Here is a 24,078-nt window from a genome sequence, read left to right as displayed (position 1 = left end):
TAACAGAGTCCACAATGCCCTGGGTGCCAAAATGACCATTTTTGTGAATTGATTGGCAAATTTGGTTATAGAAACTTCTAGGGAGCAGGGGTTTTCCTTCAGATGACACCCATACTCCATTAATCTGTTTTGCTTTAAATTTTTGTTTCTATTTTTCCACTTCCTTTTCATTATAGGAAAGTGGTAAATTGAAATCATTAGTAGTTGTTAATGTTAAAATTAATTCAGGTCCTTCTATGGCTGCTAGTTTTGCAGCGGCATCTGCTCGATCATTTCCTCTAGAGACAGGGTCAGTGCCGCCTGTATGAGCATAACAATGAACTACAGCTAGGGCTTCAGGAAGCTGGAGAGCAGAAAGAACTTCATTAATAATTTCTGCATTAGCTATAGATTTTCCAGCTGAGGTTAAGAATCCGCTCTGGATCCATAACAAACCAACTGAGTGACAAATGCCAAAAGCATATCTAGAATCCATATAAATTGTTGCCTTTTTGTCCTTGGCAATTATACAAGCTTGCATCGGAATTATGAGTTCTGCTCCTTGAGCTCTAATGTTAGAAGGTAGTGAAGCTGACCATTCAGTGGCAAATTCTGAGACTACGGCAGCTCCAGTGTAACATATGCCATCCCTCATAAAAGAGGAACCATCGGTAAATAAAATCAGATCTGAATTGTCTAAGGGAGTGTCCAAGAGATTATCTCGAGGCTTTTCTGCCATGGACACTAATGTTGCACAATTATGTAATGGTTCTCCTGAAGTTGGTTAATCTGGAAGCAAGGTGGCAGGGTTAAGAGTAGTACAATGTTTTAAAGTAATGTTTTCACTATTTAATAAGGTTATTTCATATCTTGTAATTCTCTGATCTGAGAATGTCTGTGTTCTATGTTTTATCAATAATGCTTCTATCTCTTGTGGGCACATTATTGTTAATGGACATCCCAATACTAAATCAAGAGTTTTTGTTACTAGTAAGGCTGTAGCAGCTACTCCTCTGAGACATGTTGGTGCTCCTGCTGCTACTGGGTCCAATTTAGCAGAATAATAAGCAATTGGGCGCTGAGAAGGTCCCAAAGTCTGAGTTAACATGCCAGAAGCTACTCCTCTTTGCTCATGCACAAACAAAGTAAATGGCTTGTTGTAATCTGGGATGCCTAGAGCAGGGGCAGACATGATAGGCTTTTTTAGATCTGATAGAGCTGACAAGTGTTCAGGCTCTAATTTGAGGGGTTCAGGAACTGAATCCTTTGTTAATGCTATAAGGGGTTTAGTAATTTCCCCATAGCAAGGAATCCATTGTCTGCAAAACCCTGTTGCTCCTAAAATTGCTCTCAACTGTTTCTTAGTGGTAGGAGCACTTAAATTATGAATATTCTCAATTCATTTTGGAGAAATATAACGAGCACGGCAGTCAAGATGAATCCCAAATATTCTACTTTTTGGAGACACCACTGAACTTTATCCTTAGAGATTTTATGTCCTCTTTTGTACAATTCCAAAAGAAGGTGTTTGCTATCTTCTTGACATGTTTTTGTGTCTGTTGAAGCAAAGAGTAGATCATCTACATATTTGATTAATTTGCTATTTTTAAATGTTATATTGTCTGTGTCTTGGCTAAAAATTTGCTCAAATAAACTCGGACTTTCCACATAACCCTGTGGCAGCCAACTCCATGAATATTGTGAGCCCTTCCAGGTAAAAGCAAAAATATGCCTGGAGTTCTCATATATAGGTATGGAAAAGAAAGCTGAACACAAGTCTACTACTGTAAAGTATGTAGCTGTGCTAGGAATAGAGGAAATAATAGTATTTATGTTAGAAACTATGGAGTGTCTCTTTATAATGTGATTATTCACTGCCCTCAGATCCTGTACGAATCTATAGAGGTACTTGACATCAGCCCCTCTTTTTGGTTTTTTAACTGGCAGGATGGGTGTGTTGTTTTCAGATTTGCAAGGGATTATTATTCCCTGTTCTATTAATGAGTTAATAACTGGTATGATATCCTCAATTGCCTCCTTTGAGAGGGGATACTGAGGGATGGAAGGAGGTGGGCTAGATTTAGTATTTATCTGCACAGGAACAGCAGATTTAAGTAAGCCTACATCAGAAGAAGATGTGGCCCAAAGAGACTCCGGTATAGCCTTAAGTATTTCAAAAGTGGAAGGCTCTTTTGCCTCCAGATTTCCCGAGAGAAGTACAGGGAGTAAATTTCAAGATTCCTCTGGTACTTCCAATGATAAAGAACCATATGGTGAACAAGTTATTGTGGCTCTGAGTTTGCATAGAAGGTCTCTCCCCAGCGAATTTAAAGGGGAGTCAGGCATTAAAAGAAAGGAATGTTGTACCTCTAGGGGTCCTACAGACACCATTCTAGGGGCAAGTTTTTCAACTCTTTGGGGTATTCCTGATACTCCCACTACACTTTGTGAATCAATGGAATAACAATTTAAATCTGGTTCATTCTTCAATACAGACCTGGTAGTTCCAGTGTCTAATAGACAATCATAATAAGATTTACCCACCTTTAAGGTAACATGGGGTTCATTAGTATGGGGAGGGCAGTGGATAGGGACAACAGGTAATAGGACATCAGGGTCCGGAAAATCAAAGGTTGTATCCTCTGATTCCTGTGCCCTAGACCCCCCCCCAGATGACATCATTGTGTTTGCGATATTCCTTGGGCACCCCCCGAAGGGCACCTCGACTATTTTTTGGACGAGCTCCATTTCTTATATTTCGTTGTTGGGTATTATCATTTTATTCATTTGGAGCATTTTCATTATTTTCCCAGTTCCTATTTCTATAATTCTTGTTTCTAAAGTTCTTATTTCTATGTTCATCATAGTTATTTCCATAATCATGATTATAATTTCTAGAATTTCTAAAATTCTGGTTTCTATGACCATTATCATCATTATAGTTGTTCTGGTTTCTATGACCATTATCGCTTGGGAAGAATCTCTTGAGAGAGGCACTAGAGAAGGGAAGCTCTTAGAGGACAATCTCTAAGGAGGTCACGCTGGAGCTCCTCTAAGGGGACTCTGTCCCTCTGGAGGCTCTGGAGGGAGGCCCTTTGGAACAGTCTCTGGCTGGAAGGCTCTCTGGTGAAGTCAGCTGAGATGGAGCTGGCCTGGTGTCACTAGAATCCTTGCTTAGGCAGACCTTGTGGTGAGTGTTAAAAGAGTGACTGACTGATCTCTCTCTCTTAAGACTCAGGTCTAGGCCATTTTGGCTTAAGGTCCTTCATACTTATTTCCTTTTTTCTCTCTTTCTCTCTTTTCTTTAATTCCACATTTGTATTAATTAAAATCTCTATAAAACCCAGTTGACTTGGGTATTTGAATAATTGGGAATATTGCCCTGGCGACCACCTTATATTTGATTTAAAACCAAAACACTGTAGTGAAACATATTTTCTGTGGTCAAATTTACTCACCCTGTCTTATATCTATCACAATTTATATCTTCCACCATTTTAACTCACTACAGTTTAAGACATCAACCATTTTAAATCTCACACTGCACTCTTTGTGGTGGCCAAAAACTGGAAAATGAGGGGATGCATTCAATTGGGGAATGGCTGAACAAATTGTGGTATATGTTGGTGATGGAATATTATTGTGCTAAAAGGAATAATAAAGTGGAGGAATTCCATGGAGACTGGAACAACTTCCAGGAAGTCATGCAGAGCAAAAGGAACAGAATCAGGAAAACATTGTACACAGAGACTAATACATTGTGGTACAATCGAAGGTAATGGACTTCTCCATTAGTGGCAATGCAATGTCCCTGAACAATCTGCAAGGATCTAAAAAACACTATCCAGAAGCAGAAGATAAACTGTGGGAGTAAAAATACCAATGAAAAGCAACTGTTTGACTACAGGAGTAGAGGGAATATGAGTGAGGAAAGACTCTAAATGAACACTCTAATCCAAATACCAACAACATGGAAATAGGTTTGAATCAAGAACACATGTGATACCCAGTGGAATTGTGTGTCGGCTGTGGGAGAGGTGGTGGGAGGGGGGAGGGAAGAAAAGAAAATGATCTTTGTTTCCAATGAATAATGTTTGTAAATGACCAAATAAAAAAAATAAAAAATAAAATAAATAAAATAGAAAGGCTGTTTTTTATATGGGGCTACTCAATGTTTGTTCAAAATGGTTATAGGGGAAAAGCAACAGAATTTAACAGTAGTTTAAAACTCAGTACATTAAAATGAACCATATAACAGAATAGTATGGAATACAGTAATATATGAACTTAAAATCACTAAGTCCTAGAGAATCAACCAAAAAGCTAGTCGAAATAATCAACCACTTTAGCAAAGTTGCAGAACACAAAATAAACCCGCATGAGTCATCAGCATATCTATATATTTCCAACACAGCTCAGCAACAAGAATTAGAAAGAGAAATCCCATTCAAAATCACCTTAGACAAAATAAAATACTTAGGAATCTATCTTCTGAGACAAACAGAGGAACTATATGAACACAACTACAAAACACTCTCCACACAACCAGAACTACACTTGAGCAATTGGAAAAACATTAACTGCAACCTCTTTCATCTTCTCTATCTAATATGTAGGTAGGTCTTGTCCTTTCTATCTTCCCAATATCCTTTGTCATTTTTTTGGTCTTCTTATCCCCATCATTTAGCATGACATCTGGCACATAGTAGGCACTTAGTAATTTCATGCTGACTAACCAAGTGAGGGAACAGTTGAACAATTTATAGTATATGAATGTAATGGAATAGTATAGTGCTCCATCAGTTAAGGAAAGAAACCATTTTTGTGAGTTATGGAAAGACCTGCAAAAATATATCCAGAGGGAAATGAGTGGAACTAGGAAAACGATGTATTTAATAATAGTACCATTGTAAAAAGGAACAACGTTGAAATACAAGAATTCCATTTTAAGGACCATTCTGAAGGTCTTCCACTATGGTAGTGCCTGCTGTGCCTGATGCCTAGAGAAGGAGAACAGAGCCAAGGATTCTCAGAAAAGGATGTCATGTCTGTAATTAGGAGGGACTGCTGGGCCTGAGACCACTGAAAGAAATCCCCAAAGTCTAATACAAGATACGGACCCTAGAGCTTCCTCCCGCGGGGACTCTGTCTGACACGAATCCTCCAGGAGAGCCAGGAAATATCCTCTCCTATCTGCATGAGGCTACTTGTTTGGATGTTCTCATTAATTGGTGATTTGCACCTGGGTAAAAATAATTAGTTTCTTCTAGGACATCCTTTACTTCTTGTGCAGGCAGTGCCGTGGCTCCTTCAGGTGATATATAATCACAGCTCAGGGGCCAATCATTAAAGAAAGCAGATCTCTACAACCAGCTCAGCCAGGTATGCACATATAAGCATCCACTCGGATGGTCTCAGCCAGCCCCTTTTATCTCATCATGATAGACCACTCTGGTAAGTCTCCACTTGTGTATCAGTCAAAGGTATAGAAACTGTCTTCTCCTACTGAGAGAGCATCTTCCAGGAGAAGGAGGAGGATAAAATTCTAGTTGGCTTCTTGCTAAGGAAGGAGGAAGGCAGAGAAGTGGCCACAGAATGGGCTGTAGAATCCTCCTAGTCTTTGGTCCTAGAGTCTAAGAAGGAGAGTATGCTTTCTGTGGTCTCGGGTGGTTTATTTCTCTTCCTCTTCTTATTATTCAGTCATAATTCTTGTTACAACGATTAACCATGTATTTCCCTCAATTGTCTTCTCTTCTCTTCCCCCAGCTTCCCTTTAGGAATCTGTTTGGCTTCTGACATGCCTCCTTCATTCTGCTTTCTCTCATTCCCCTACATTCCCCTACATTCCTTTTCTGCTTATTTCCTTATTAGGTAAGATGTATTTCTGCACGCAGCTGTGCATATTTTAATTTGTTCTTCCTCTAATTAGGTCAGATGAAAGTGATGTTGAAGTATGCCCTACAGCCCCAACAGTTCCCTAATTTTTGTAAAAATCCTCCATTCACACCCCATTTGTGTGAGATAATTTCCCATATTTCTCTCTCTCCTTTTCCCCCTGTCCTAGGGGGTTCTTTCCCCCATCCTTGAGATCATCAATACATCACAGAGTTACTCTCAGGTTCTCTGTTTAATTAGACTTACTCTGTGATCCCCAATAGTGTTTATAGTTCTGAGGTGCTACATGTATCATCTCTCCGTATAAGAATTTAAAGAGATTAACATTGTTTAAACACTTATTGCTCACTCATGCTTTTCTCTTGACTTTTTGGTTTATATGTCAAAGTTTCTACTAAGTGCTAGTCTCTTTTTAAAATCAGGAATGCTTAGAAGTCCTCTAATATGAATTAAAAATCCTCTTTTCCCTTCTAGGACTTTACTCGGCTTTTCTGGTTAGATTATTCTTGGTTATGAGCCCAAATCCTTTGTCTTCTGGAATATCACATTAGTTCTGCACTCATTGAAAGTGGTGTCTGTTAAAGCTTCTGTGATCCTGACTGCTGCTTCTTGGTACTTGAATTCTTTCTTTCTGGGTGCTTGCAATATTTTTTCCGTGATTGGGAATCTTTGGATTTTGGCTTTAATGTTCCTGGGACTTTCTGTTTTGGAATATCTTTCTCAAGGTGATGGATTCTCTCAATCTCTTCTTTGCCTCATGTTTCTAAGATATCTGGTCAGTTTTATTTTGATTTCTTGAAACACAATGAGTAAGTCTTTTTTTTAATTCATGGTTTTCAGATAGTCTAATGATTATCTATTTCCTAGTTCAATTGCTTTTCTCCAGAGGCCATTTCATATTTTCCCATCTTTAAATGTCTTTTAACTTTTTTTCTCATAAAGTCACCAATTAGGCAGTGTCCTTTGGCATCAGAGTTTACATTCAGAATAAGTATGTTCAACCCTCTTCAGTTCCGTTCATTATATCCCAAAGTTCATTCTGGATCTTTTGCTGAGTGTGTGGCTTGTTCAGGCATCTTTACAACACCTTCTCCAAAAGGATCCGCTTTCTTGATTCAGAATGTTGGTAAGTTTCTTTTCCTGAAATTTCCCCCCAAAATTTTAAATCTTGGATTTTAGGATAATTATACAATCGCTTACATTTTGGCTATTCTAATTTTCAAGAAATTACTTAAATAGGTAAAGTTTTATGCCTATTTTCCCAAGCTATTAATTCTCTTTTCATAATCTTTCTTCATTGTCTCTTTTTTCTTATTTTTTCCTCTCCCACTGTCATTTGGTTTAAAAATTTGTTTTAATTACGTTTTTCTCTTAACTCTTTCTTACCTTGTATTGGTTCCAAGGTCGAAGAGCGGTAAGGGCTAGACAATGGAGAGTGTTGCCCAGGGTCACACAGCTAGGAAGTGTCTGAGGCTAGATTTGAACCCAGGTCCTCCCAACTCAGGGTCTGGCTCTCTATCCACTGGGCCACCCAGCTGCCCCCATTTTAATTCTAATTAATGCTTGCTTTAACTCTTCTAGGAATTCTTGTGGGAATTGTTATGTGTCAGCTGCACTTTTCTTTGAGGATTTACTTGTACATGTTTTAGAGTTATCATCTTCTTCTGTCTTTATATCTTCTCCTTTCCTGGCATCATAATAGCTCCTTATGGTGGGATTTTGTGTGTGTGTGTGTGTGTGTGTGTGTGTGTGTGTGTGTGTGTGTGTGTGTTTGCTCATCAAGCAGATTGTTGAATTTGATCCTTATGTTAATGCTGGGTTCTGTGCAATTCTGGGAGAAATACTTAACCTAAGATTTTGTCTGATCAGGCTGGAGGTTGGCAAGTTTTCAAGGCTCCCAAAGTAATCTGAACCTGAGCGAGGCATTTCTCTGCCTTCCTGGTCTGAGCCCTGCAAGTTCTTGACCCAAGCTTTGGTCTGTCTGCTTATTCTTGGCTTGATGTTTCCATAGACTGTTCTTGGAATCAGTCACTATTAGCCCATTGGGAAGTTTGCCATGTTCAAAGCAACTGAGCAGACAGATACTCTTATTCTGTGACTTCCATCCTGATCATTCCTCTGTGGGCTCACACACTGGGTTGAAGGCTAGAACAGAGCTCGGCTTCTCTTCTTGAGATCAGTCGCATTGCTACCACATCTTTCTGGAACTTATTTCACACATAGTATACAACTAGGGCCAAAGATCTCCTCCACTCTGTATCTGTGACCCAGAACTGGTCAATGGAAGAAAAACTGGCAGCTGATACCCATTCCTGCATGCAGTACTTCTTCAGGGATATCTTGGGAGCTCTTTTTCCTTTTGTGCTTTCTGCACTGGTGCCATGCCTGAGCCCCTTTTTGTCCACATGCATTGGAATATTCCCTGCCACCTCCCTGGGTATTACTGGCCATACTTATGCCCTAACATTTTCAGACCTCGATGCCTTGTCTCTATGAGCTATGCCGGGTTGGAAAAAGACTCCCTCTGACTTTTTCTTGGATTTGCCTATAAGAATTCAGTCTGGTGCATTTTCTAGATCTTTGAGGAGGAGGTGAAGGAGACTAAAATGCTTCCTTTCATTTTCCCAACTTGATGGCACCCTCTTTCCAATCTTCTTACACTTTACAACTCCCTCTGGGTGCTCTGAAAAACTATACTGCTGGTCTCATGGCTGTTGCCATGAGAAGAAGACACTCCATCTCCAGACACTGGGTATTTTCACTGGTTTTCCCAGTGTCTGGAATACTCTCCCTCTCCATCCATCATTACTGCTTTCCTTGATTGCTTTGAGTCTCAGCTAAAATCCTACCTTCTACAGGAAACATTTCTAAGTTCCCCCCACTCACCACCACCCCCATTCCAGTGCTTTCTCTTAGTTGATCATTTCAGATTCATCCTGTATTTGTCTTGCTTATACATGATTTTTTGCTCTTTACTGTGAACCTCTCGAGGGCAGAGACAGTTTTTTAAACCTTTTTTGTCTCCTCAGAAAGTAACACAATGCCTGAATATAGTGATTATGTGCTCCATATTTGCTAACTGATTTACTGTGTCACAGAATATGAAGGGAACCACAGGCCACTTAGTTCAGCTAATGTCTTTACTGGAGAAAATGCCTGATAAGTAACAGAAGAGCATTTGGAGCTTAAGGAGAAAGTGGCTTCCTCTTCTGTGTAATAAGAGGGGTTCTTGTTCACAGACTGGCTTGATTGGATGGTCTCAGAGCTCCCTTCCAACTCCAGGTTTCTGGGATTGTGTGAAAGAACATCAGCGGTCTCTCAGTTCACTCTGCTCAGCACTTTGATGGGAGTATTCCAAATTCCCTAAGCCATCATCTCTTTGTACTGGTCACACATCCTAACTCAAAAGGAGAACGTATCTTTGTCATTTTCTAAAACAAGCCTAGTTTAAACTTCTAACTATTTTTTAAAATCAGCATGGGGACCTGAAGGCTAGAGGTAGGCAGATCTCAGCTTTATAGAGAAATTTCTTGGAATTCTCTGATATTTCCCATTTGGTAAAGAAGGTTAGTACTCAGATAGGTCCTTTACACTATCGCCATCTTGGAACAGAAGATTTGAGCTATCACTGCCTTCTCTTTGAACCGAAGGAAGTTTCAAGGCAAAGGTCCATGTTTTACCTTTGGATCCCTATCTGTTCCCAGACACAGAAATGTAACCTGCTTTTTCTTTTCCAAAATACCTGCAGGAACCCAAATTTTGCACCCATCACAAAGAGGTTAGCAATTAACTATGGACAGTATCATTGTAAATTAAGGCAGAGAGCCAAACCCATGCCAAAATGTTGGTAATTTCTTCACTGTCTTGGAAAAGTCGCAATTACACACCAAAATTTTCATCAGATAGTCATAAAATTGACTTAGGTCAATAAAAGAGGGGCCCTGAAGGTCATTAGATAGTCTCTAGGTTTATGTGATCTAATTATCATACTAGGATATTACAAATGAAAATCCTCCATGGGAATTTTTTCTTGATTCTTTCCTGTTTTCCATTTGAGAATTTAAATGATGAGCTAAATATTCACTTTTTTTGTGGTTGACTTATTTAACTTCCTTTGAAACAAAAAAATTCTCACATAATTATTTAGGATCTTTAAGCTTTTTTAATACTAAGAATATTAATTCTGGTCTATGCTCCACAGAACATCAATGGTTTCATAACTGTCTTAATCTACTAATAGCTGTGGTTGACGGTATTAATTGAAGGTAGAAATGCTTTCTGTAGTCCTTCAGAATGGAGGAGTTGTGTTCTTTGGAATGTGAATGAGCAGGAAATGTACAGGAATATCATGAATTCATTATGTTTCTATTCAGGTACTAAAGGCTCTGAATGAAAGCCATCTCCCAAGAAATGAAGAACATGAATCTTCATGAAAGTAGTCTGACTCTTGCCTTTTGCATGCAGATTGCAATTGGGGTTCTGGGGAACTCTTTTCTGATTTGTCTCTTCACTGTCACTGTCCTCAGTGGACAAAGAATGAGACCCATAGATATGATTCTAAACCAGATAGCCTGGGCCAACTCCTCAATGATTATCTCCAAGAGCATTCCACAAACACTGGTAGCCATGAACCTGAAGAACTTCTTGAATGTCTATGGTTGTAAATTTTTCTTTTATCTCCATAGGGTATATTGTGGTCTTTCCCTAAGCATGACCTGCCTCCTGAGTAGCCTTCAGGCTATCACCATTAGTCCCAGAAGCTCCAGATGGGCAGAGTTTAGGGATAAAATCCCACAGTACATGATCCCCACGTGTTCCCTCTCTTGGGCCTTTCATTTGCTATTAAATAGCATTGTTCTTGAGAAAGTCAAAGGACCAAGGAAATCTAGAAACATCTCAAACATCCTGTCTTATGGATATTGTTCCACTTCAGAGATGACCACAGTTAGTACTACACTATTTATAGTTGTAGTCTCCTTCCCTGATGTGGTGTGTGTGTGGATAATGGTCTTTACCAGTGGCTACATGGTGTGGCTTCTGTATAAGCACCACAAGGAAGTCCAGCATATCCACATGGCCAACCTTTCCCCCAGATCATCCCCTGAGATCAGTGCCACTCAGTCTATCTTGCTCTTGGTGAGCACCTTTGTGTCCTTTTACTCAAGTAATTCCATCTTGGCAGCATACATACATTTAAGAAAGCCAGGACTCTGGTTGGTTCACAGCTCTACGTTTTTGGCTGCCTGCTTCCCAACTGTTAGCCCATTTGTGCTTCTCAGCACTGACTCCCAGCTTCAAAAGTACAGTGCTCTGTTTTGGAGAAGGAATAAGCCACGTTTTTTGCCTTTCTCTGAATCCCTAGTGCCTAACCAAGAATCTGACTCATTAATAAGCTCTTTATTAGTTGAATGACTGATCTTTAAATTCAGTGTTATAAGGTTTTTATTATAGTATTTCCTTTGTATTAATCTGTCCCTACCTCCCTTTGAGGATATTATCCCAAGATTTCATTTCCCAGAGGGAAGGATAAGTGGAGACTTACAGAGGCCTTTGCAAATGAGGTCTGTGACTGAACACAGAAGGAGGGTTCTCAGATTTATTGTTCTGCATGGCAATACTAATGTCACAGAACATTATAATTGTAGGAACCAAAGAAAGAATCTAGTCCTATACTTTGCTGGAAAAGTTTTGTCATATTATCCCCCAAAAGTCAATCAGGGATTCTATTTTTTCTTCCAATGATACCTTCTCCTTGGGGACAGATATGAATGTTGTGAAAGTATTTGGTTTTCTTTTGCCTTTCCTTGTTTTCAGCCCAGACCTCTCTTGCTCTGTCATTGTAATACATGGCCTTTTCTCCTCATGGTAGTCTTCAGGACTGAAGGAAACTATAATCACTTTTCCACATGACTGGTGGAACTGGGGAGATTTGAGGTAATACAAAGTTGAGTTGAACAAACCAAGCTAGTTAGGACCATTTCAAATAAAGAAGTTATGGAGATCCCAGATAGTTTACATTATATTTAGCCTTACAGTCATGAATCTGGATCAGAACCAGGGGTCCTGTTGAGGATCAAGTCAGCTTTCAAGCTGCAACAAACTCTTGAAGCCTCAAAGCACTTCCTCCCTTCCAGGTGAAACTCAATGACCATAGGCAATGGCCAGTGTCCTAACTCACACACACACGTCTACTGGTACATGTGTTATATATTTGGGAACCAGCATGGTACAAGAGGAAGCAAGCCCACTGGACTGCGCTCCTCAGCCCCTGGTTCAAATCCTGTCTCTGCCATTTATTATTGGGGTGGCCTTCAGTTGGGGTGAGCAGGATAGCCCTTCTAGCACTCACATATGAGTCAAACTTATGTAATTTAATGTTCTTTCACTTGCATTTCATTGTTTCCTTCTCATAAAAAGAGGGCCAACCCCTGCTGTGCTATGTGTACTTGGGAAAAAACACAGAATTACTAAAGTAGTCAGAAAAATCAAGTCTTTAATCAGGAGATGGGGAGATCTGACAATCAGGTTGCACACAGAGCCCAGGCCCAAGAATATTACAGGGTCTCCACCTTAGGACTCTGGGGATGGATCACCCCACTAGATCATGACCCTGAGGAACAATAGAACTTGGGCACTCATATACCTTTTAGGGAATGGAGGGATCAGGAAAGTATGATTCATTGACATTACAAGGAAATGGTAGTATTCAAGCTACACTGACAAGATACAATCATGCCTGGGAAAGACAGCCTTTAAAGGAGAAACTAAAGGAGCTTAAGAAGGAAATAGACAGTAAAACTGTGGAGGACCTCAACTTTCCCTTATCAGAATTAAATAAATCTAACAAAAAAAATCAATAAGAACAAAGTAAAGGAAGTGAATGAAATTTCAGAAAAGAGAGATTTAATAGATATCCAGAAAAAATTTAACAGTGATGGTACATTCACAAAAGTTGACCATGTATTAGGACATAAAAATGTCACAACCAAATGCAGAAAAGCAGAAATTAATAAATGCATCCTTTTCAGATCACAATTTGATAAAAATTATTATCAATACAGTTTCCTGGAAATGCAAATTAAGAATTAGTTGGAAAATGAATAATCTAATTCTTCAAAATTGGTGCCTCAAAGAATAAATCATAAAAATAATCACTGATTTCATTGAAGAGAATGATAATGAGAAGACAACATATCAAAATTTATGGGATACAGTTAAAGTAGCACATGGGAAAATTTATATCTCTGAGTGCTTATATCAATATAATAGAGAAAAGGCAGATTAATGAACTGGGCATTCAACTCAGAAAACTAGGGGAGGAACAAATTGAAAATCACAAATTCAAGACTGAATTAGAAATCCTAAAAATCAAAGGAGAAATTAATAAAATTGAAAGTAAAAGGACTACTGAACTAATAAATAAGACTAGAAGTTGGTTTCATGAAAAAAGTAAATAAAATAGAGCCTTGGTTAATTTGATTTTGTAAAGAAAGAGGAGAATCAAACTATCAAAAATGAAAAGGATGAATTCACTTCCAATGAAAAGAAAATGAAAGAAATCATTAGGAGTTATCTTGCTCAACTATATGATAATAAATCTGTTCATCTAGATGAAATGGATGAATATTTACAAAAAATATAAATTTCTCAGATTAAAAAAAAGGGAAACTAGAATACTTTTTATAATTCCATCTCCAGAAAAAGTAATTTGAGAAATCTTCTATAAAATCCCTAAGAAAAAATCTCTAGGGCCAAATGGATTCACAAGTGAATTCTACCAAGAACTTAAAGGACAATTGATGCCAATACTATACAAACTATTTGACAAAATAAGCAAAGAAGGAGTTCTACCAAATGCTTTTTACATCAAAAATATGGTGCTGATACTGTATTAGGTGGAAAATTGTATTAGGTAGTTGTTTCTTTAAATATTTTATACTACTGTAAGATTGCTGGGCAAAACAACAGACTAAGAGGTAATGAGTAATCAGTCTCTGCCTCCCTCCTCCCTCTCCCTCCCACTCTTCAGTTAATCTCTTCAGTTGGTGTCAAGTTGGGATTCAGTACTGAGTAAGTTTCTTGAAATATCTGATAGATAATTCACTCTTTTAAGTTGTTGGAACAAGGGGTTTATTTAAGGAAAGAGAAGGAAAAGGTAATTGGACAGGAGCGAGGGCTGAGGGTTTCCCTGATATTCAATAATCCTAAATTGAGTAATAAATTATCAAGTCTTGAATGAGGGATGTGACTAACAGTATTGAGTATCTTTGAGTCAAGTCTTGAGAAGGTAAAGAGAAAAATCAGTAAACACAAGGAAAAGAGCTTCTCAGTTCTTCTTTCTTCCAGTATCAGGAGAAAGAGAGAGAGATTTTCCAGCAGTTTGGATGCTTCTTTTAAATGCCTCCTCCTGTTCACATTCTCCTCTGACAGCTCTGCAAACTTCCATTCCTTTGCCTCTATTTCCAGGTTTTCTTCCATTTTATTTTTTCACAATACCGAGGCCAGGATGACCGAAAACACAGAAAGAAACTTACGGACCAATTTCCTTAATGAATATTGATGCAAAAATCTTAAAATCCTAGCAAAGAGATGATAGCAACAAATCACAAGGTTTATTCACTGTGATCAGTTGGGGATCACTGTGATCAGAGAGGGAGGGATGGGATCACATGAAAACATTATGTCCAAAATGTAAGGACGTAACGTGAGAACGAAAGTGGGATGCTGGGAGAGAGAGTCCTGGGGTGCAGATTCTAATTATACAATCCTCCCTGTGATTCCATTGGGAAACGAACATGTAGAAATCTCCCAGATTTACATGCTTAGTTTCCACAATGACTCAGTATACATAACCAACTTATATCTCTAAAGATCGCTAACTAGAGGTGCATACAATATTGCACTTTCTATGGGGAAATTACAATAATTTGGGGATAAGAGAGAAATAAGAAAGAGAACAATTACAATAATTTGGGAATAAGAGAGAAATAAAAGAGAAAGAGAACAAAACTAATGATAGGGGCATTGACAAAAAAGCCAATAAGGGGACAATAGCCTTTGGCATAAAAGTCTACCTTCAAAATAAATGCATTCAAATTCCCCACAGTTCAATTTCACTACATCCCAAAGTTCATTCTGTATTTTTTGATGCAGTGTATGGTTTCTGCAGGCATCTCCATGACACCTTCTCCAAACAGTTCACTTTCTTGATTCAGGGAGGTAGCAAGTTACTTATCCTAATATTACTCTCAAACAAATATTTATAAAACCAGAATTTTATGATGATAATACAATCCACTCTGAGAATGATGTTGACCAACATATGGATCACTCCAATATACATAGCTGAGTTATGAGGTATATGAATCAATTGTCAAAAGACAATTCAAAAGTATATAAAAAAAAACAAAAAAGAAAAAGTAACTTCTGGATGTCACACACAATATCAAAGTCTAATGTATAAAAATTCTATGTAAGGAAAAATAAGCCCATAACAGGTCCTTAAATCAGGGCCCAATTAAAGTGATTTATGCCCCACAAGCCTATAGTAACAATTATGCACTTACCCAATGAGCAGCCAAGTGTACAGAAAATTGCAACACTATGAAAGGGAGAAAAAATGGACTAGATTTTGAAGCATAAATGGAAATATCATTCCCTGGTCTGATTTTACCTTTGCTCTCAAGGATAGGGGAGCCAAAATGGCAGCCAAACTGAGGTATTTGATAGAAGTCTGGATCTGGCACAAGGGAATCCTGCATCTGACTTTTCAAAGGGATGGTTCCTTGAACCTGCGAAAGAGTTCAAGTCCATTGTCCTGGTGCAGAATCTCATCAATCCCACTGGGATTGGTTGTTGTAAGGAGGAAATGGGTTTAATTTTTAAAGGGTTGGACTTGATTATTTAAGAGTGTAGCCACCAGGGATTGAATTAATTCCAAAGAGGTTTTATTTACAATTTATTTACAAAATGTTGAAAGAGTAAATCAAGAAATCAGAGAGAGGATAAGGTAAGACATCTAGCCTGAGCACTAAATAATTTACTTCCAGCCCTTCTGAGCAGGGAGAATTAGTTTCAGCCAGCCTCAGCAAAGCCTAGGAACCAGGAAGTGTCTCTCAAGAGTATGCCTCTTCAGAGGATAGTTTTCCAGAAAAATTCAGCAGTTAAAAGTCAGCTTTTCACTCACCATGTTTCAGTCGAGTCAGCAGATCTTTCTGTCACTCTTCAACAGCCTCAACCCAAAGCATGAAGAATTCCTCCAGTCTCCACTTCCAAAAATGAAGAACTGATTCTCACAGGAAGTGACAGCCCCATTTAAAGTCATTTTCTCTTGTGTCACTTCCTGTATCTTCCCCTAATTTTACATCTACCAATCACAGTTGAAGCTCTGCTCTAGGAATACCCAGAAGGCAGTCAGTCGATTCTGATTCATCACCCACTATCACACATGTGGGTCATAGACCTCCCCATTCATCACCCACTATCACACATGTGGGTCATAGACCTCCCCAATCAAAGTGTGAAATGGGGTTTTTGCAACTTTGGTGATTAAATCTAAAAAGGGGTAGATCTCCATACTTAACTTTTAAGTACTGTGTTCTAAAAATAGACAGGGGTTACAATTTAATTTTCACAATCAGGGAAGAGTTAAATATTTTCATTGTGGTAATCAGGGGAGTGTTAAATTTAATCTTCACATTGGTCTCCTTGATCATGTGCTCCTTGGTACTATGCAGATTAACTTTGTGCTCCTTGGCACTGTAAAATGGCTCTTTTGTGATCCTCTCTCCTGGAATCATACACAAGCATTAATCAAAGTCTCATAATAGTTAACACTCAATGGTAGGTTTCCATAGTCTAAAGCTTTTGGGTATACATTGGCATTAGGGCTAATGGACAATTTAAACTTACCCTAGCGCAAAATCAAAAAAACCATTAAGACTGCTAATATGTGATTCAAGTACAAAAAATGAGAGAGAAAAAAGAAAGCTCAAATACTCTATTGCACATACAAGGAAAAACAAGAATAAAAGAATTTTTAATCAAAAATATATAGTTCACAATCAATGACACACTGTGTTTGCCAAGGAGAGGAAGAACACAAAGGTTTTCACTCCAAAATCAGATCCATTTCCTTTTTAACTTGACCATGATCCACAATGTGAGAACACATAATTTTTACCAAGTAACAGCTTCTTAAAACAGTAGTACAGTAGCTAATACACATTCCAAGAAGTACCAAAATTCTGAAAATCACAATAGCTCATCAACTTCTCCAAAGGTTACTAATACACATTTTGGTTCAATTAGTTTATGGACTTTCATAATGGTATTTTCTCCAGTCCAAGTATAGGATGGTACAAATAAGGACAGTGCAACAGAATATAAAGCTAATAGCCAAAAACACAGTGACAGAAAGTAACATAGTATAACAGAATATTATAGATTAAATTAAAATGTAAACTTAAAAACAAAATTAAATCTTAAAACAATCAGCAAATGTAATAAGCATGACAGGATACAGTCCCTAATTATGTATAGAAGATGCTCTCTTTACCTGTGAACAATGGATCTAAGTGTGCTTTTCTCCAATTTTGTTAGCTATTGGAGTGGTTAACCAGACTTGGAATGGACCTTCCTAGGCAGGCTGAATGGCCCTAGTGCACTGGAAGTTCTTTATGTACACCTTGTCACTGAGGTACAAGTCATGGAGCAAGGAGTCTATAAGACCTGCTTCTACATCAGCTCCAGATTCATGAAATTCTCATAATTTGATCTGTAAATGCTATATATATGAGGCAATAGAAGTGTATCCCCCTAGTAATGATGTATATGCATGAGAAAAAGCCTTAGCCTGCATAGGGGAATGTTCAAAAAGCATCTGAATTGGTGAAATGTATAGATCTCCCCTAGGCCTGCTATGAAGATAAAATAGGGTTAGGGGGAGAATTTCAGGCCATTTTAAATGAATCTCATTACACAATATGCCAATCACAGTCTTAAGATCTCTATTCATTCTCTCAATTTGGTCTGAGCTCTGGGAATGGTATGTGTGAAGATAGGTTTGGCTCTCTTCTGATTGTAACAATGAAGATACTTAGCTCTTCCTTTATTGTGAAGATTAAATTGTAATCCCCTGTCTATTTTTAGATTTTAATCCTGAAAAGTGTTAACTCAATATTTAAAGTATATCTACCCATTTTCAGTACAAAAAGGTGTTAAATGACCAAAAAGGGTGTTAACTAACTACAAAAAGGTGTTAACTAAACACAAAAAAGTATTAACTATCTACAAAAGGTGCAAATACCCATTTCATACATAGTGTGGGCAGTCCTGGAGAGGAGCGTCTGCTGTGATTGGTAGATGTAAAGTTTAGGGGAGGTGACACAAAAGAAAAAGGTACTTAAATAGAGGAAACAGAGAGACACTGGAGAAAGATCAGTCACTTGGGCTTGGAGTGAAGAAGAGTCAACAGGGAGGAGAAACTGGAATCAGTCACTCAGAGTTCAACTGGCAGACAGACACTTGAGGAGAGAGTGGAAGACAGACAAAAACACTTGGCAGTGGAACTGGACCCCTGAAGGAGCTCGTGCAGGAGACCTCAGACTGCATTCCTTTTAGAAGTCACCATGGTGAATGTAAAAGGCTGACTTCTTATCCTTGTCCTTTCTGGAGGTGTGAACCTCCAAGAAAGGCCCATGGTCTTGAAACTCTTTTCCTCTTGCTGGGGCCTTAGAATTTCTACGTTGCTCAGAGAAAGCTCTCTCTCTCTCTCCCTCTCTCTCTCTCTGTCTCTCTCTCTCACTCACTCCCTCTCTCTGTCTCTCTCTCCCTCTCTCTCTGTCTCTCTCTCCCTCTCCCTCTCTGTCTCTCTGTCTCTCTCTCTCTGTCTCTTTCTCTGTCTCTCTCTCCCTCTCCCTCTCTCTGTCTCTCTATCTCTCCCTCTCCCTCTCTGTGTCTCTGTCTCTGTCTCTGTCTCTCTTTCTCTACCCCCTTTCTCACTTCCTTAATATAAAAAATAAACTACCATAAATTCCATTTTACTTCAGTAATACGTTTTGGTATTTAGAAATTATATCTGTGAAAATTGTTAGGGTTTGACTGTAGACCACCCAAGGAACACTCTTAGACAATGCAAGTCAGGCAAAGGGAAGCCTTTATTACTAGCGCACTAGGGGTAACTCAGCCAGGTGAGTTCCCCGGAAGCACAGTCTGAATACGGTTTATATAGATTATAGTGGTCATAGTTGAGTTACTTGAAAAGGGGGAAAAACAATATTTTTAGAACATTCTGTTAATAATGTTGGCAAAGTTAGCATAACAGGTGGGTGATGCCGGGCAGACATGAAAGGCAGGCATATCAGGTGGGTTCTTGGACAGACATGAAAGGTAGGTGACTATGTCACTACTGGCATAATGGGGCTGCCTGATTAACAAAGGCCAAAAGAACTGCGGTTTGACTAGCGGGTGCCATGGGGTCTGGGGGAGAATAAGTCCTAACAGCTTCCTGTAGACATTCTAAAAATGCCACCGGGGTTTCCTCAGAACCTTGACTATGGATTCAATTTTAGCCAAATTAGTGGGCTTGGGGCCACCACATGGAGCCTGGCTAACACAGTCTGGCAGTAGGTTCGAAGATGCTCCCTACCTTCCTCCGAGGCGAAATCCCAGTCTGGGTGGGCAGCGGGAAAAACTGCAGCAAGACGGGTTGGGTCTGCGGTGGGCCGACCACCAGACCACCATCCCCAAGACCAGGTTCACCCCTCGGCATCACTGCGGTCTCGCTCCTCCAAAGTAAAGAGAGTGCGGAGGATGTGTTGGCTGTCGTCCCAGGTAGGACTGTGAGTCAAGAAGATTGACTCAACCAGGGCAATCAGTTTCTGGGGTTGCTCAGAAAAAGGTGGGTTTTGATGTTTCCAATTATAAAGATCACTTGAAGTGAAAGGCCAATGTTGGGGGGACTAATGGACCTCCCGGCACCATAGGACCCACTGTGTGATTTAGGAGGGTATTAGAGGAGGGAACTTCGGGGCTGGAAACTGTAAATGTTAAAAACTGTGAAGGCCAAACTGTAAAGGTTTTGCCCAAAACTGTAAGGATAATTTTTAGTGTTTTGACTTAAAATCTAAAATAAATGGTCGCCATGGGAAATTCCCAAATATGAAAATACCCAAGTCAGCTGGGATTTATGGAGATTATAATTAATAAAGAATGAAGGAATTAAGGGAAGGCGAGAGAGAGAGAGAGAGAGAGAGAGAGAGAGAGAGAGAGAGAGAGAGAGAGAGAGAGAGAGAGAGAGAGAGAGAGAGAAGAGAGAGAGAGAGAGAGAGAATGAGAGAGAATGAGAGAGAGAGAGAGAGAGAGAGAGAGAGAGAGAGAGAGAGAGAGAGAGAGAGAGAGAATTAGTTTGAATTGCTCTGGCTCAGGCTGAGCCAAGCAGAAGAAAAGGGCCTAGGATAAAATGGCTTAGGCCTGAGCCTAAGGGAGAGTGAGTCAGTCTTTATCACTCACCACAAGATCATCTCCAAGCTGGGTTCTTTCACTCTGAACTGAAATCATCTCCAAAATGAATTCAATTGCGAACTCAATTCAAAAATAGTCTCCAAGAAGCTGTCTGAGGGGGAATCCTCCAGGCTGACTTCCAGTTCTCCACTGAACTTAAAACTCCTGAACTGAGTTCATCCTCACTCAATTCAACTGACCTCCTTGTAAAAAGAATTTTCTCTTATTTCACCTCCCCTAAATTTTTACATCTACCAATCACAGTAGACGCTTTTTTCCAGGACTGCCCATTCTTAGTTCTCACCTTCTTTGGTTTTCACCTTAGGGGACTACCACTGCCACCTCATTATTCCCTTCCTGAAGGAGCAATAGAGAGTAGAGTGAGGGCGGAAACCTTGGCTCATAGGGTGGTGGAGAAATACAAGGATCAGGGGAGGCTCCTCCGGGGTGGGTAACACTGGGGGTGGTTTCTGAGCCAAATTATGGTCAGTACTCGGCAACCAACTAGTCCGGGCAACTAGGACCTGGGTGGAAGTAATCTGATTGTTACTCAAATTGGATGCTCTCACACTCTACTGAAGCCAGGATGGGGGATCTAAAACCAGATCCTGCCAAGTTAGAATATCTGGCATTTGGTGCGGATGCCCCTCCACGCCAGGAAGGAGAATAAGGCCTAGGACAGCAGAGATGACTGACTTCTCCCAAGTCCCTCCCCTGGGCCACCCAACCCCAAAAGTGTTCCAGTCTGAGTTACCGAAGGTTTGTAGTTTTCCCTACCTTACTGTCACTCCCAGTTTATGGAAATGGGCATTAAAATGGGGAGTTCAGGGACGACGACCCCTGGGGTGGGACAGTGTGGTGACCCCAGGGATAGAGACAGAGGAGATCCACACTCAAGGTCTGTCTATCTGTGTGTGCATATTTATATGGACAGAAACAGAGGCCAGAAGGAAACTGAATGAAGCTACCTGAAGGGTTTCCATTATAATGAATCATGAAGATATTAAAGATGTTTTCAAAAGCCAACTAATGAGCAAAGGGTTCATGGACCAGACTATGGATGTCTTCCCAATATTTCACAGGATTGAGTTCTGAATCTTTGGATTGGACAAGACTTAAACATGAAGCCTCCATTTTATCTGCAGCCTGAAAGCTGACAGACAAGTTCTAAAAGCCTTTTGTAATGTCAAAGAGCTACCCTTACCATCTGAATCCCTTTGGTGCCAGAAGTCTGCGAAGACAAAGGTTTGATCAAAGTCAGGAAGGACGTGGAGGGAGCCTCTTTCCTGTGTGCCCAGTGGTACCCTTGTGTTGCTATCCATTCCTTTATCTTGTGTTAAATTTCAATTAATATCAATGACTCCAAGTATTCTAATTATAAGGCTTATTAGTCATCATCTGAAGTAGGAGAAATCAAAGAACAAAGTTGGCCATAGAAATTGTACTTTCAGAGAAATGACGCTGCCGGCGGCAGGTGGGCTGTCCAAAGCTCCTCTTGGACCTGCAAGGCTCCCCCTTAACGTGGGAAAGTGAGAGCAGGCTCTGGTCTCTAGTCCAGAAGGAGTTGCACCTTGTCCTTCCTGGGCACTGGCGCCCCCCACCCCCACCCCGTTGCTGCCTGTTTCGTTATCTTTGTCATCGGACTTGAAGTCTTACCTAAAAGCCTCTGCTGCTTCCTTGGTTCCAGGGATCCCCAAAAGCCCCCCGATGCTAGAAAGGTAGAATGAACTCCTCAGGGACGTGCTGGCAGACACCCCTGCAGACTTCTGGGTCTCCCCTCTGTAATTTCTGTGTGTCTCCTTCCCTCATCCTCAAACTTTTTCCACATTGCTTTCCAGGCTTTGGCTTCCCTCCTGGGTGACGGAATTCATGCAGGAGTTTTTGGAGAGGCTGAACTTCTTCACTGGGCGGCTGTGGGGTTTGCAGGAGGAATCAAGACCCCGACACGAGACTGTGCATGAAGCAGGGAAGAACCTGGACCCAGACTGTTCCCTGAGAGGCTCTCCTGAGGCTGTGAACCCATTTATCCTGCTCTTTCTGTCACCCTCATCCCTGGAAGAGGCTGCAGAGGCCAGAGAGTCCCCTCAAAAATCAGGGGGAACAGGGGGGTCCTCAGGGGGATGGACGAGGTCAAGACTGACGAGTAAAGCAGCCGGATCAATAGAGTTCAGAGCAGTCCTGATCCAGAAGCTCCTATTCCTCCCCTCAAGAGAGTGCCCTGGAGTCCCCCGTCCCCCCAATCTCCTCTCAGGGCCTCTAAAAACCTGCCAGGACCCATGACAGGGCCTCAGAGCCAAGGGGGGCCTCTGCAGACTTCGGCCTCCTTTCCTGACCACCCAATGGAGGCAGACGTTGCTCAGAGACGCCTTGGCCCAGTCTGCTTCTCTCCTGCACCTCCCTGTGTCTGCATCCCTTCATGGACCCATTATTCCGGCTTCCTCTTCCTCCCATATGCCTCCTTTCTTCTCCCAGGGAGCAGAGAAGTCCCCAGCTCTGCTTCAGTCCCTGAGGATGAGAGGGTCAGTCCTTGCCCTGAGGCCCCCCACACCACCCCCCCCAAGCCCAGGAAGCTGGAGCCTGCCAGAGCTCAGGGCCTCGAATCAGGGAGGCCTGAGATTACTCACTGAGGGACTGTGGACAAGTCATTTTGGTCTGCTTGCCTCAGTTTCCTCCCCTGTCAAATTGGCTGCAGAAGGACATGGTGAAGCCGCCCAGCCTCTGCCCAGAAAGCCCCAAAGTGGGGTGGGGGTGGGAGGAGAATCAGACAGGCCTGAACAGCCTGAGCCCAGCAGACAGACACACAGACAACCCCAGACTGTCCTCTGTCCATCAGGGCTCTGAGCCTGTGCTCAGTGGCTGCTGCTGCCTTCTGTGGCCTCCTTGAGGGCAGGAGGGGTTCCTGGGTCTCCCCCAGGCCTCTGAAGGGTCTAGAGGTGCAGGAGGCCCCAAGGAAGCAGCTCTGTTTCCCCCCAGACCCTCTCTGGACCAGCTTTCCCCCAGTCCCAGCTCAGGCTCTTATTGTCTGAATCTCACAATGAGGGAAACCGAGGCAAAGGCTCGGAATGGCCTTGGCCAAGTTCCCTCAGTTGGACAATGACCATAGGCCAGGTTTGAGCCCAGATCTTGGGGGTTCCAGGCCCAGGTGGGCAGCCCCTGAGCACCCCATTCCTCCACCTGGCGTTAGGGTTGACCCCTTCTTTGGGGAGCCCCTGGGGTCACCCCACAGAGCAGGAGAAGCAGGACTTTCAGAGATCCCTGGAATTGGGGAAGCTGTGGGATGGGTCTTGGGCCTGGGCCTGGAGGGTCAGCTGAGGCCCTGAGCCTCAGTTTCCTTTTCTGTCAGAAGGGGGATCCCAGCTCCCCCCAGCCCCCTCTCCCGAAGTCCTGGGGGAGGATGGATCCATTCCCTGATCTCTAGATTGAGGCAGCCTCCAGTGGAAAGAAGAAGCAGGGCAGGGCTGGAGGGGAAATGGGGGGAGGGGAGAAGGCTGAAGCCCCCCAGGTTGGTGAACATTTACTATATGACCCCTCCCCCACCAGGATGCTTAACCCAGGGACCAAGGCAGGAGACCTCCATTTCCCAGAATGCCTGTGTCAGGACACCATTCAGGTGCTGTCCCTCTCCATGGAGGACTCCATTTCCCAGAATGCCTGTGTCAGGACACCATTCAGGTGCTGTCCCTCTCCATGGAGGACTCCATT

At 41.3% G+C, this 24,078-nt stretch overlaps 2 protein-coding genes across 5 annotated transcripts in view; one reads left to right on the top strand and one right to left on the bottom strand.

Annotated features, from left to right (window-relative positions):
• The window catches only part of LOC100023417 (zinc finger protein 420-like), a 621,149-nt gene that overhangs the window by 293,508 nt on the left and 303,563 nt on the right, over positions 1-24,078 (bottom strand). The window lies entirely within an intron of this gene.
• monDomV1R1283 (vomeronasal 1 receptor monDomV1R1283) lies at positions 10,294-11,286 on the top strand. Its single transcript, NM_001166783.1, is given in 1 exon segment — positions 10,294-11,286. A coding segment is annotated over 1 exon segment (993 nt).

The sequence above is a fragment of the Monodelphis domestica genome, chromosome 4, assembly GCF_027887165.1.
Source record: "Monodelphis domestica isolate mMonDom1 chromosome 4, mMonDom1.pri, whole genome shotgun sequence".
NCBI lineage: Eukaryota > Metazoa > Chordata > Mammalia > Didelphimorphia > Didelphidae > Monodelphis > Monodelphis domestica.
The sequence above is the reverse complement of the archived record's forward strand: the minus strand, read 5'-3'. Positions and strand labels throughout refer to the sequence as shown.